The 15043-nt window shown below is 27.6% G+C and overlaps 1 protein-coding gene across 1 annotated transcript; it reads left to right on the top strand.

Annotated features, from left to right (window-relative positions):
* The first annotated feature begins 111 nt into the window (after positions 1-111).
* On the top strand, positions 112-14797 carry LOC123301236 (beta-1,3-glucan-binding protein-like). The gene is made up of 7 exons (XM_044883970.1): positions 112-155; positions 417-567; positions 3424-3582; positions 10217-10329; positions 11960-12357; positions 14318-14568; positions 14653-14797. The coding sequence occupies exons 1-7, from the start codon at positions 112-114 to the stop codon at positions 14767-14769; spliced, it is 1233 nt and encodes a 410-aa protein (XP_044739905.1). The 3' UTR covers positions 14770-14797.
* The last annotated feature ends 246 nt before the right edge of the window (positions 14798-15043 follow it).

The following is a 15043-nucleotide window of genomic DNA, read 5'->3' as shown; positions in this document are numbered from 1 at the left end:
TGAACTTCGCCAACAAAACTTTAAAAAACTATGTATAATTAAATATAAAGTTAATTCAAATGAATAAAATAAACCAAAGAATTCACAGATTACAAACGTTATTTAGGCATAATGTGCTATGTTCGTGACGTGGAAATGTCACACGATGCCTTCGAGTGTTTTCGTTTCTCTTATTATGAAAAAATAAAAACAGTTTGATTACTTTTTTGTTATTGTTTACTTTAATCATGTATACGATATTTATTTACATCACGGTCTCTCGATTATAATTGATGTTTTTAATATGATACATACAGCGTACACTAAATTGACAAATATCTTGTCTAGTAATCTTAATTAAAGAGATTTGAAAAAAAATCTCTTCTGAATAAACTTTTTTAACAATACATTATTTATTAATATTTTGATAATTTTAGTACCCTTCCATTTGTATCCCCATACGATGTAGTGCATTCTGGATATCTTTATTCAGCAGATATACGAGAAAAATTACCCACTGGTGATTGGTTGTGGTCTGGTTTATGGTTAGCACCAGCAGATATAGCTTATGGTGAATGCCACGATCTGGTGAAATTGATATAATACGATAACGCGATAATCGATAATTAATTGTAAAAGGCGTCAATGTTAGTGTGAATGAGATGGGAACAACATTACATTTTGCTTTCATAGCAATGAGGGTACGATGCCCAAAATATAATTAAATTTTTTTACAAATTTTTCAGACGGATTATAATTTTACCTTCATCAAGTATTATATGCTTCAGTCTTTCCAAAATCTGGTGGTTTTTGGAATCTTGGTCAGTTTGAATCAAAAACAAACTTTGATAATCCATGGCAAAATCAATCAGGCGTGGCATCATTTAACGACTATTTTTATATAAATCTGAATGTCGCTGTGCGAGGTGTTTCTAGATTTTTCCCTGATGATGCAATCAGTTTTAATTACAAAAGACCATGGAAGGATATATCCCAAAGGTTAGGAATCAAGCATTAAATAATTTTCTAAACAAGAAACATTTATGGCTTCCAACTTGGCCAAATATGGGTCAAAATGGAGAAGATAGTGCAATGCAAAATGATTATGTTCGTTTATATGCATTATGATAAAAAAATACTTGGATATCATAAATTTGTATCTATATTTTCAATCTAAGAATCAAATTTAATTCGGCTAATTTTTTTCCATCACAACCTTTTCTTATATCAACTTCTTTTTTGCAGAAAAGTCGATACAGTTTTTGTTCCAAATTTGTCTAGATTTTAAGGCATCTATGTTTAATTTTAGGTTAATTTATCATAGTAGCTTAATATGTTGTCTCAAGGGCAATATTTATCCTGGTTTTTCCTACACTTTGTCCTGATTTACCTTCGTTGATATATTTTGCGCCAGAAAAACATGCAAGTAATTTGATGCATATTTCCTCATAATTTACGATCTTGAAATGTGTTCAATCATATATTAGAATAAAAGAAAAAAGACAGTTGCTCGCTTTTTGAGTAATCAATCTTTATGTTCCAATATCTCAGTTATAAATTATTTTCGGACATATAAGTTTACATACATTATTTATACTATTTATTTATTTTGTGCTAAAGAAGAACTTCAAATAGTACCGTGAAATTCTGTAACACACTGTATTTAAGTATGAGGAATATACCTATATGTAAAATGACATTAGCCTTGAAATAAAACGTTTACAATTTGATACTCTTTATTATAATATAATAATAAAACAGCAAAAAATATTGTTAGACTAGTTTTTTTTCCTGCTGAAAATAGATACAATCCTTGAGAAAAGGTGGGGTTTCAATAATAAAAAGCTTATTATATCATATGTAAAGTAAGTCAGTGGCCATCAAAATGAAGAATACATAATCGGGCTATTTCATACAAACCAAGTAATGAAACATATTCATTGAGATTAAATATATTTTTCTATCTTTTATTACTTGGCCACTATCAGCAACCATCTTATAACGGTAGAAAGTAGGGAGCGAGTAATAGCCCGTAGACTCTTGTGGACAAAATTCCTCTTTAATGGTGATATTATGAATTGCTTAAATATGTTGTACCAAAGTTATAAGCTAATAAAATGACAATTTACATAAAACCATTATAAAAAGAAGTTTATGGATTTAGCCGCAGCGTTATTGTTATCGTTATCGTATTCGCAAAGTAATCTTATATAATGAATTAAACTACACCAACACTTATTAGAAGATACAAGTATGATTGACTTCAACGAATTATTTATAGTGTTATTTTCATAAATATAAAGCATTCTTAAATAATTAATTAATATTTTGTTTACATTTCTAACAAAGTCATCCAATTGAGAAATTGAAAAAAGTTTTCTATTTTGGAAATTACTCAATTTTCAGAAGAATAAATCGAAATTGGCATTCTAGGAGTGACCTTCCCAATGAATTATAATTATAATATTTAGCATTATTACAAAAAAGTTTGAAAAACACTGACATAAATTATAATAACTTTTTTCTTTATTGAAGATTCTGTATAAATATTAAATAGGTTCAGAGGATTTCCCTATTTCATTTGTTTAAATTTAATTACGGAAAATTATAAAGCAATCGGTTCTTTTAATTTGTACTTTTGTAGCTTATAGGCAATAGTATATACATATCTATAATAACTATTGCTATTATACGAATATAAACTAAGATTGTATAAAGTAATAATATTACATGGTAAAACAAAAAAAATTTGTGATATTTTTTTAGTTTAGCTTGTTAGTGATCACATCCTTGATTTCTTTACATAGAAAAAAGAACTTATATGTATGAATATATAGCTAACAAATTATACCTCCGTAATAATTACTTATTTTTATTATTTATTAATTTAACAGTCTTAATATAAAAAGACGTTGAAAAAATTAACATCTGTAGTGATTACTTATTCTTATTAAAATGAGTTAGGTGTAAAGAATAATTTTCAAGAATTAAAATTAATTTTTTACTCTAACATAAAAGAAAATTAAAGGAAATGTCATCAAATAATTATGGACAAACGATTGTAAAATATTTACAAAATAATTTTACTGATTGATATTTATCAATTATAAAATTAATAATAATTAATATTTACATATTAGTCACCTTTCAAAATTTAATTATCTAATAATTACCTTAAATAATTATAAATTAATATAAATATATTCACCAAAACCAATGCGGATATTTATTTTGAATTCAATTTTTGATATAATAATTTAAGTGTTTGTGCGATGTGATTGATTAAGCAATTAATTTATAGAATTACGAAATTGGATTAAGTCATTTTAAAATTCAAAAGTGATTTTAATATAATTAATTAAATTTCAAAACTTTTGGTGGATTATGGCTAGTTTAATAATATTTCGTTTGTATTTTATAATTATTTTTATAAGTGTGGTCAATTGTCATTTAAAAAAATGTACAGATTCATTTACACGTGTTCGAAAAAATTCTGTAAATTATAAACGTCGATATTGTTCGGGTCAATTAATATTTAATGATGAATTTACGGATTTCAATTTAAATATATGGAATCATGTTATTACGGATTTAGATCCTGGGGTAAGTAAATCAATAGTCTTTCCATTCTTTTATTATTTATTTTAAAAATAATAGTATGAAAATAGAAAATTTGAATATAAATTCAAATTCAAAAATCACTTTCAAGTGAGGCGTTCAATTACCTATGTTTACGTAATTTTTTTACTAATATGAAAAAATACAATTTTCATCTTGTTGTATTTCCCTGTAAAGATTCAGATTCATTGCCGGATCTGAAATTAAAAAACTATTGTATATTTTAATACTGCCAATCATAGAATTGTTCATAATTTTTAAAGCTATTAATTTTCTCTATTTCTGTATAAAAATTTGACCAAGATTTAGCAATAAAATTGATTATGTTGCCGATAAGAGCATACAAAATTTCCTTTTTAAATTTATTCAAGTAAAAAAATTAACGAAAAAATATATACAAAAATACCATGTTCATTTAAAATTGCAAACACTAAGAAAAGAAATTATAAAATATAGAAAGCCCCTGGCATTTTAAAAACTTACCCTTAAAAACCAAGAAATATTTATTAATAATTGTTTTTACCTATTATACGTATAACTAGCGACCCGCCCCGGCTTCGCACGGGTGCAATGCTGATACTAAATATACTACAGAATGTCTTTATACATATACAAAAATGTGTTTATTTACGACATCACTTTAGAATCCTCTAAAATTATCAGTGTTTCTCTACTATATTACGCATGTATTATACATATAAACATATCCTCTTGAATCACGCTATACGTAGTTTTAAAAATCAAAACATGCATTATTATTTTGATTACTAGTTGTTAATCGTTCACTTCACTGGATAGTTCCAAATTTTTGGTGTTGTCTGTTAGCAGCTAGGTGCTCTCTGCTTTTTAAAAAGGTTAAAAATTAGATTTAAAAAATATTTCTTAAATGACATTTTCATTGTGTCTGAGATTTATATATATACTTACTAGAAAAATATCCACCTATTAATTTTCAAATTGTTTTCACGATAAAAAAAAAAGAAAGTAAGAACTATTCGGAGTAAACCAAAGTTTAAATTTAATAATCGTGTTTAAATAGCTACTACAACATTTGCAAGCAACTCGAACTTTTTATGACATTCTCAAACGTAGAATAATTAGTATTTTTTGTTGGAAATAAGATATTTTGGCCTAAAATTGTCATAAATGATCAGTATTAAGGCTTAAACACACACATCTAGCCTACTAAATCATTGGCAAATCCAAGTCCAGGCGGGCAATTGCTCCAACCTGTCTTCCCTCGATACGCCTGTGCTTGTTATTAAGAATTCTGAGGAACTCTTTCTTATAAGGGACATTTTTCAGTGTAAAATATTTTATGAATTAATAAATAATTATATAATTGTAATTAACAGTTTTTATTTAAATTATAAAAATAAAATAATTATTTTAATCAATACAATTATAATTTTATAAAAGTTTAAATAAGGAATTTGTGAAATTTTATAAATTCACCATCAAATGAATGATTTGTTTATAAATATGGTACTTTATTTATAGATGGAATATTTATTTTTTATTTTTTTAAATAATATAAATAATTAATTTATTCATAAAATTATACTTCCTATCTATTTAAAACAAGTATATATATTTTTATAGCACGACTATTATAATTACGATGATATCCGATGTACAAAAATACAGAATATACAGAGTTTTTAAAGAACAAAAATAAGAAATTGAGAAGTTAAATTTTTTTTTTTTTAATAAAAAAATCATATTTAGTATGTTTTAAAAGAAAATTGATTTTATTTTTACATAAAAATATGAAAGGTACATACAGCTTTGAAAAGAGTTATAAATCGAGTAAAGGAACGATCGAAGAAAAATCGTCATAAATCATCGTGTGACATAATATTATTATACTTACATTATACTTCACGCACATGGCACACTGTGTATAAAATATTAATAAATAATTTTAATTTTATTCAAGTTGAGTATTTAATTTAATTCAAGTTGCATCCCGCTGTCTGTCCATATGTCCCCATGTATGCTTACATCTTTAAAACTACGCAACGGATTTTGATGCAGCTTTTTTATTACATAGAGTGGTTCATGGGCACAGGTCAAATTCATGGACAAGGGCCTCCATTGCCTTTGAAAACTTTTGACTACAAAATTTGTTCTGTAGGTAGAGGAATTTCTTTCGATTAATTGTAACGTTCTAATTTAAAGTGTTATTCGATCTCTTAACTTTTAGAATATAAATTGATTATTAAAGTATCCCGGAGAACTAGGTCCAACCTAATGTCAGAACATGATGTCCCATAACAAAGTCTGTTTTTTTTATTTAAGCTATTTTTTGATTGGTATTACAAAACGATCAAAACGCTATTAGCCATAATATATTAAAATGGTCCAAACGGTAATGGTCCATACATATAAATTTCGATTTTTGCCCCAATTTCCTAGATCAGTTTTTTGTATTTTGTAAATACGTATTTCGACTCCCAAGTAGTCATCATCAGTAAGAATTAGCTAGTCGTGATTACTCTTGTTTGGTGGCGGACTGCACGTGCAGTCCGCCACCAAATTAGCAAAGAGTAACATTCATAATAAGAGTAATCACGACTAGCTAATTCTTACTGATGATGACTACTTGGTAGTCGAAATACTTATTTACAAAATACAAAAAACTGATCTAGGAAATTGGGACAAAAATCGAAATTTATTTCGAAATATCCTAGAGTTCTCATTTATTATCTTCGATAATATTTATATGTATACATATATTTTTTTTAAATTACAATGTGTTAAGTTTAAATATACGGAGTTGGTTTTTCAACTGGTTTTCCACCTTGTAAATGTAATGTTTTAGTTTTTATTTACATATAAAAACAATAAGTTATTGATAATATTTATGGATATAATAATTAGCTTTTATAATTGTGTTTAAAAAATCGTCAAACAATTTTTTTATAAATTTCATGATACGATAAAAATATTTAACAATTTACAAAACGTTAAAGGATGGATCAAACACAAAAATGTTTTCGTATTTCATTTACTGTCTACCACAATGGCCAATTTAATCAATCAATAAATAATTTAAATATTACAAAAATATTAAAATAATTTTAGCAAGCTATAAAAACTTGATATGTCTTTTCGTTTTTGAGTTATTATGATGACGGACAAGTGAAAATGAACGAATTAGGTGATTTTATAAACACCCATACCAATATTTTGTTGGTAACATCAATACAAACTTGGGTCTAAAATTTACAAACTTGGGTCTAAAATTAACCTCCTTGATATACATTTTATATATACAGTGTATAAAAATAGTAGTGAGCTATGACCCTCAATACTGCTATACTATCTTAAGAGCTTAAATGGCCGAGCGGTCTAAGGCGGTCTTTGACTATTTGTCTATTTTGCAAAAAAAAAGTGAGATAAAATAGATCAGAAAATTTTAAAAGAAAGATTATATTATTATTAATAAAAAGCATTTTCCATCACGTTCTCTAGTTTACTCAAGCAGAATGGGTTGTGCTATTACAGTGTTAAAAGACTCTTTTCTACTACTTGCACTGAGTGTAACAGCAAGTTCTGTACCCAATTATAGTAATACTTTTCTTAATTACTTTAGAAAATTATAAGAATTGAACAGAAAAAATAATTAAGAATACTACAAAACGAAATAGAATTATACGTTAGGAAAAAGTCTGCTGGGAACTTAATACGCAGTTATAAATAAACCAACAAATTTTTTTTTAAAGTGGATCAAATTTATTGCATCGAACTGTACATAAATATAGAGATTGTATGTGTATTTAACAATTTTATTAAATAATTAGTCAGATATTCGTTTTTATTGATGAATTATGTAATCAATTATAACATTAATAATACACCGAGATAAAAATTGTAAAAGATCTGCTATTATTACAGAAAAAAGTATGTTTTAATCATTCATTTCCTTATGAAAAAAACGATAGTATATTATTACAATGGTATTATCATTTCAAATTTATCATCATTAATAAATTACCTTTATAGCAATGTTCTCAATTAACTAAAAACTTTGATTAAACTAGTAATGATCTTTAAACTATAGGCAATGGTAGTAACATATCAATACTAACACATTGCCTAACTATGCTAAACAAACACAAATAAACTTCCGAATTTGATTGTTAATTTTAATGATTTTAAATTCATTTTTAATGATTTATTTAAATGTGTGCAAATTGTAATGAAGCAAAAATAGAACCATATTCACATTGATACTGTCTTTCCTTTTTTTGTGCTCAAAATATGAATCCGAAGAATATAATAAAATTTTACCAGACATTTTCGCAAATAAAATCAAGTCAGTTAAATACCATAAAAAAAATTCCTATTTTTGATAATAATTTATTGGATATACTTTCCGACTCCTATTTTCATAACACAATACGTATCAATAAAATAAACGTATCAATAAATGAATCAATTTCAGACAATTTCAACGAAATGCTTGTAGTCAAATGAACTGAATTTTCGGGACTTTCATTCTTTTTAAGCTCATCAATTAAGCTCAAAAAATTTTAAAAAAAATGTTTATTTAATTTGTATATTTCGGATAAAAATCAATATTACCTAACAATAGCTAGTAGTAAAAACCCGAATATTAGACCATTTAACGCACGTATGGGCTGAGTTTATTTAATACAAAAATCATGCAAGCCTTATGGTAAACTAAAAAGTGGATGTTCTGAGTGAAATTCTAAATAATTTACGAGAAAAGTATGAACAAATTAAAAAATTACTAGAGGCTTATTTTTTATGAGACAATTAATTCATACATGTCAATGTTTCTATTTATTCAACGTCTTCTGAAACCTAATCTGAGACTGTTTTCGTAGTTCTATTTTAAGCTACCAGTATACTACTCACAATACTGGAAAATCGGAAATCATCAGGGAATTTTGTAAAGTTGGTTTTGAAAGTTTTCTTTCAGGGAATTTTTCATACTTGGTGCACATGATTTTAATTAAATAAATAAATATATTAAAAATATTTAATTAGTGAATTATTAAATTTTTAACTAGATATTGGAATCTGCAACCTTTTTACCGGATCCGTCGCGTTTTGACAGAATGTAGCAACCATGATTAGAACTCACCTTTCTACCACTTAAAAAAATCAATCATATGTAACTAATAATATATTAATTAATAACAGTGATTAAAATCAAAGATTGAACAGCTAACAACTAACTTATTTACTAACAATAAATAATAATCAGCCTTGAATTTACAAAAAAAAAAAAAATTATTCATAATAAAAATGATAATTTTAGATGAATCAAACACTTTAGCCAGATGTTCTGCTTGTCTGTTCTGTAAAAATTCAAAGAAACTTTGATCACTTTTTATACCATGCATATATGTAAAATGCAAGGTATAATAAGTTTAGTCCCAAGTTTGTAACGCTTAAAAATATTAATGCTCTGCATACAATTTTGGTATAGGTGTTTATAAAATCACCTAATTAGTCCATTTTCGGTGGTTTGTCCGTCTGTCCGTCTGTCTGCCAACATGATAACTCAAAAACGAAAAAATATATCAATCTTAAATTTTTACTACGTTCTCAGGTCGTTAAAAGTGAGGTCAAGTTCGAAGTTCGTAAATGAGCAACATAGGTCAATTGGGTCTTGTCCTATGGTTCCGTAGGACCCATCTGGTAAACCGTTAGAGATAGAACAAAAGTTTAAATGTAAAAAATCTTCCTTATCAAAAAATAAACAACTTTTTTTTTAAACATTTTTTTCGTAAACATCACTGTTTACTCGTGAGGGTGCAAATTAAACGTAAATTGTATAGTATGTATTATATGGGGATATCAGTTACGTATGTGTGACATGTATGTATGTGTAATGTGATAGAGCAATCAACATTGTCTATGCATGGTATTTTAACAATTAACTCAGTCAATTGTTTGTTTTCACTTGTGTTTTTTTTTTTAGATAAATTAATTAAGATTTGGACCAGAAAAAAACTACTTATTAAGTGCTTAAGTACTGAATATAAACAAATAAACTATCAAATTTATATATATATATATATATATTTTTTTTTGGTGATATCCAACAGAGATCACCCACCCATGATTGTGGATCACGTTTTTGAAAATATGTTTTAAATAAAGCGTATTTGAAAACAGATTAATTTTTAAATAAAATAAAAAGTTATCGAAAGTCATCTCTTGCAAGGTTTCATATTTTGAAAACAAAACAAATTTTTGTTAAAATCGTATTATAAGAAATAAATATAATGCAAAAATATTAACAAATTTAAAAATTCTTTGTCCTATATTGAATATATTTGTCCAATTGACTGAGTTAATTGTTAAAATATCATATATATAGACAGTGTTGAATATCAGCGTTACAAATTTGGGATCAATTTTTAGCTTTCTTATTCTCCATTTTTATATTCAGATCTAAATCTCTTTACTTTTTTTCGAATTATGTAATATTAATGGATAAAATTCAACATCTTTAAGGCCACAATGCGAAGTTTATTAAAATTGTTTTTAAATTTTTTATTTTATTATGATAAATATTTTTTTATAAAATAATTAGTTGTCTAACTTGTTTCATCTTTTTTTATTTTTTACTTTACAGAATAAACTTTTCCAATGGTATGTGAACAGTCGTGAAAATTCTTATGTATCAAATGGTATATTGTATATACGACCCACAGTGGATTTACGGGAACAGGAACGAATCAAGAAATAGTAAATTTTATTTTATACATATTATCAATACATCGATGTCTATATTAAACCTAAACTGATTGAATAAACAAATTTTCACTGAACAAAATCAAACAAATTTCAAATATGTTGACGAAGTTTCTGATAAATCTAGAGAAATCACAAAAATATATTTGAAGTGTTCCATTCAATTCTATTAATTCTATTTAGAATATTACAAAATAATTCTAAAAATATTTTACAAAATAATTCTAAAAATATTTGGCTACGATTTAAATAAAAATCATTTTCTTGAATCACTTTAGCGATCGGCCTAATAGTTTTAGAAGTTTCGGTTAAAACTCTATACGATTGGTGATATAACGTTATTATTTAACATTTCTTCGGAACCACAAAAAATTGCCATTTAATCATAGAAACAATATTTTTTGTTTTTTATTTATTACATACGATGGCTAATAATCCATAAACATAAAATTCAACTCTTTTGACGATTACACGAATTTTTTTATGATTATGTTTATCGCTCCAGGATCGCAGCGATATAAAAGCTTATCGTACAGAATTTTAAGCGAATTTATCATAAACTGCTCGCGAAATCGTCAGATAAACCCGATTTTTGGATTAAAATATAAGGGTCAATATTATAGTTTTTTCAAATTTGGAATCAAAATTTTATTTGTTCTTTCTAGATGTTTAAAAGAGATTAAGAAAATTTATACAAATTGTTTGATCCCAATACCCCGAAAGCATTTAATTATATCGCAAAATAAAACAGATTTTTTTCAAGTAAACAAATCAAAAGCAAACAAAAGAAACTAAGCAGTAACTCAGTAAGAACATAAAATTATGAATTACTTCATTAAAAATTTCTGAATACGTGTTTGTCATACCATCAAATAAAGAAATCTATCTCGACTTATACAAATGTTTATCACCTATTTTCATCAATAAATGTCCCATTCAGAAGAATACGACGTAGGTGAAACTCATCTATAAAAAAATTCAATTTCGAAAGTGACAGAAGAAATTTTAACATAGTTATCTATTAATTTTTTTAACATAAATAGTTTTTGTTAATTTTAGCTTTACTTACTGTTTTAAAATACCTTCACATACTTTCGAAATTGAATTTTTCAAAGATGAGTTTTTTATAGCTGGCCCAGGGCAAGATTTAGGACGAAGAGTAGCGAAGCCGGGGCCACAGGGCCTTTACTAGTCGAGTGAGCTATTTTTTATCGGTTCACTTTTTAATCAGACAGAAACAAGCGAAAGATTCGACGACGTGGTTATTGTCATGGAATTTGTATGCCATTTTCAAATATGCGGAATCTTTTTCAAAACAAAAACAGTGGCGAGAACTCAATGAATCAAGAACGCTTGTCAAATCTGATACTTCTTAGTTTAGAAAGAGACATACTACGTGGTATTATCAACACTTTTGAGCAAAATGCTAAGAATAAACGTTTGCACTTATACCTAAAAAGGTTACGAGGACTCCATCAAACGTTATGACCTCCGGAGCTCCGAATTCTAAATCTGACCCTGAAATTGTGGTTTTTTTTTGAACTGGAGCTAGGTTTAATACAGACATCTTTCACTAAATTCATTAATAGAATTTTCAATAAATCAGAATTATAAATAATTTTAGTTTTGATTACTGGCATTTACCATACAATCCATATTACGCACGTGATATCATTCATTCTGCACGTATTAATACAATGTATTCAATGTCATTTAAATATGGTCGTTTAGAAGTACGTGCAAAATTACCCACCGGTGATTGGCTATGGCCTGCAATATGGTTAATGCCACGTGATAACGTTTATGGTAATTGGCCATTATCTGGTGAAATTGATTTAGTCGAAGCACATGGTAATCGTGAACTGATTTTGGATGGTGTAAATATTGGTGTGAATACAGTTGGTCAAACATTACATTTTGGTATGGATCGTACAAATAATGCATGGCGTAAAGCACATTTTACAAAAAGTCGTCCGAATTTTGGAACGGAATTTCATAATTATACAATGATTTGGTCACCACGTAAGTAAAAAATTTGATTTCCAGATCCTAGGTCTTACTTGGTCAATCTTTTGCCAATATTAATTGTGTATCTCACACTATCCAGCTCCATATATTCGATTGGTAAAACTTTTGTGTTCGTTTCAACTCAACATTTTATCCTTTTGCAATGATAGGTTCTATAATAACATGTTAACTACATGAATATGTCCGATATTTTCCCTATTTCTAGCCAAATATTACATACTTTATCGGCCTCCTCAATCGAAGTAACGAAAAACTGAGGAAAAAAATTCGACTGAGAAAATTCGGCACATCTTACGACGTATCAAGGCTGTCGCCAAGAGGGGGGCGGCAGATTGATCCAGCTACCCCCCTCCCTAAAGGCTTGATAATCTTTAACCAAAATCTTGTCAATTATTGTCTTATCAATTATTCTCGAGACTCATTTTTCGCCTTTTCAAAACGTTTCAATTTGATTTTTTATACCATGCATATATGAAATATAATTATTAGTATATTAAGTTTAGTCCCAAGTTTGTAACGCTTAAAAATAATGATGCTAGGAAAAAAATTTTGTCATAGGTGTTCATAAAATCACCTAATTAGTCCATTTCCGGCTGTCCGTCCGTCCGTCTGTGGACACGATAACTCAAAAACGAAAAAAGATATCGAGCTGAAATTTTTACAGCGTACTCAGGACGTATGGACTGTCAGGACTGTCCTATGGATCCGTAGGACCCATCTTGTCAACCGTTAGAGATAAAACAAAAGTTTAAATGTAAAAAATCTTCCTTATCAAAAATTAAACAACTTTTGTTTGAAACATTTTTTCGTTAACATCACTGTTTCCCCGTGAGGGCGCCAATTAGGCGGAAATTTTATAATATGTACTATACTTGATTATCAGTTATGTATGTGTCACATGTTAGTATGTGTTATGTGATAAAGAAATCAACACTGACTATGCATGGTATTTCAACAATTAACTCAGTCAATTGTTTTTTTTTTCACTTGTTTATTTTTTCAATTTATATATTCTACAACTATAAATTTATCTATCCACCATTCTTAAACTCTTCTCTCGTAACTAGTTCACTCACTGGCGACGTCTTTGTGATGTATGAAAATCAGAATAATTGTGTATTATACAATGTGAATTAGGCAACAGTAACTACATAGATGTACTTTGATTTGCGTTTAAAAAACACAATTAATTTTGAAATACCCTGCAGTATAGAAAGTGTTGAATGTCAGTGCTTGCATTATTTTTAACAAAATATATTTGTCCCCGTTCGTTTTGGTTTTCGAAAATTTCGGAAATTTTTTTCGCTTTTGATAATCTTTCACAAGACCACTAGTTGAAGCTTATGAAACCTCCTCGAGATTCAATAATTGTGTTGGTTTTTTAAACTCTTCTAATTTATTAAAAACTAGCTGTAAACTAGGCGCTTTGTTGGGCAACAATCCCACTTTCACCTCCTACCTCCATAGCCCTTACGAAAGGATTACAGTTTTGTAATGTACTGTGTCATGCTCTTTTAATTGATACCCCACTTGGATATGTTTGAAAATATTCGATTATTCATCTCTACTTTCATGCTCCACCTTTTCACCCCCCCCCTCCGAAGGTTAAAATAGTTATAAACGATCCTTGAATCTGGTTGCAAATCTTGTCAATATTTGAGCTTAATCGACACACAAATTTTTAAGTTTTTAAAGCACATCCCTTTCAACCCGTATTTCAACCTCTTACTCTAATATACTATGCATCTAAGATATATAAAAACCTTCCCCTAGAATCACTCTACCTAGTAGAAAAAACCGCATCAAAATCCGTTGTGTAGTTTTAAAGATCTAAGCATGCATACATTTTTTGTCGTACATTTCTTCTTTTTGAAATTAAAGGCAATGGCTAAAGCCTTTTACAAAATATTTGTTTACATAAAATTTGTAATTTATTTTCATATTTACTCCACAGAGGGATTTGAATTTTACATAAATAAACGATTGACTGGATCAATAAATGTGCCAGATGATGGATTCTGGGAAATTGGTGAATTTGCAAAGAAAAATTTAACAAATCCATGGGAAAAACAACCACCTATTGCACCATTTGATCAATATTTTTATATAATAATGAACGTTGCTGTTGGTGGAAATTCATATTATTTCCCAGATAATGCTATTAATCGTAATTATACAAAACCATGGAATAATTTATCACCAACTGTAAGTACTTTTATTTATGTAGGCAACTTATAATCCATTCATGTAAAAAAATAGTAATAATTACAATTTTATTTTATTTTATAGGCTGCTCAAGATTTTTATAATGCAAAACGTTTATGGATGCCAACATGGCCTTATTTGAATGCAAACGGGGAAGATTCAGCGTTACAAATTGATTATATTCGTTTATATGCATTATAAACATATTTTTTTTTAGAAAAACCCCGTAAAAAATGTTCAAATTATATTTTTAGATTAAGTTGAATTGTTTATTAAGATAATAAAAATTTTATTTATAAATATAGAAACCAAATTCATATGTGGTTTTAATACAGGTAATAGAGCTCGTTACTCTTGCCCAAACTGTACTATACAGAATGTTCGATTTACATCTTGGCATATAAATATCACGAGTATGACAGAGTACATGCGTTAAGCAATGCATTTAAGTAAGAGGTATTATAGGTGTTAATGA

The sequence above is a fragment of the Chrysoperla carnea genome, chromosome 5 (assembly GCF_905475395.1).
Source record: "Chrysoperla carnea chromosome 5, inChrCarn1.1, whole genome shotgun sequence".
Taxonomy (NCBI): domain Eukaryota; kingdom Metazoa; phylum Arthropoda; class Insecta; order Neuroptera; family Chrysopidae; genus Chrysoperla; species Chrysoperla carnea.
The sequence above is the reverse complement of the archived record's forward strand: the minus strand, read 5'-3'. Positions and strand labels throughout refer to the sequence as shown.

Excerpts from the sequence above, each read along its gene's own strand:
- LOC123301236 (XM_044883970.1), top strand. The coding sequence starts at position 112 with ATGTGCTATGTTCGTGACGTGGAAATGTCACACGATGCCTTCGA. Across the intron at positions 12,358-14,317 it reads TACAATGATTTGGTCACCAC|AGGGATTTGAATTTTACATA; the intron begins GTAAGTAAAAAA and ends TTTACTCCACAG. Across the intron at positions 14,569-14,652 it reads GGAATAATTTATCACCAACT|GCTGCTCAAGATTTTTATAA; the intron begins GTAAGTACTTTT and ends TTTATTTTATAG.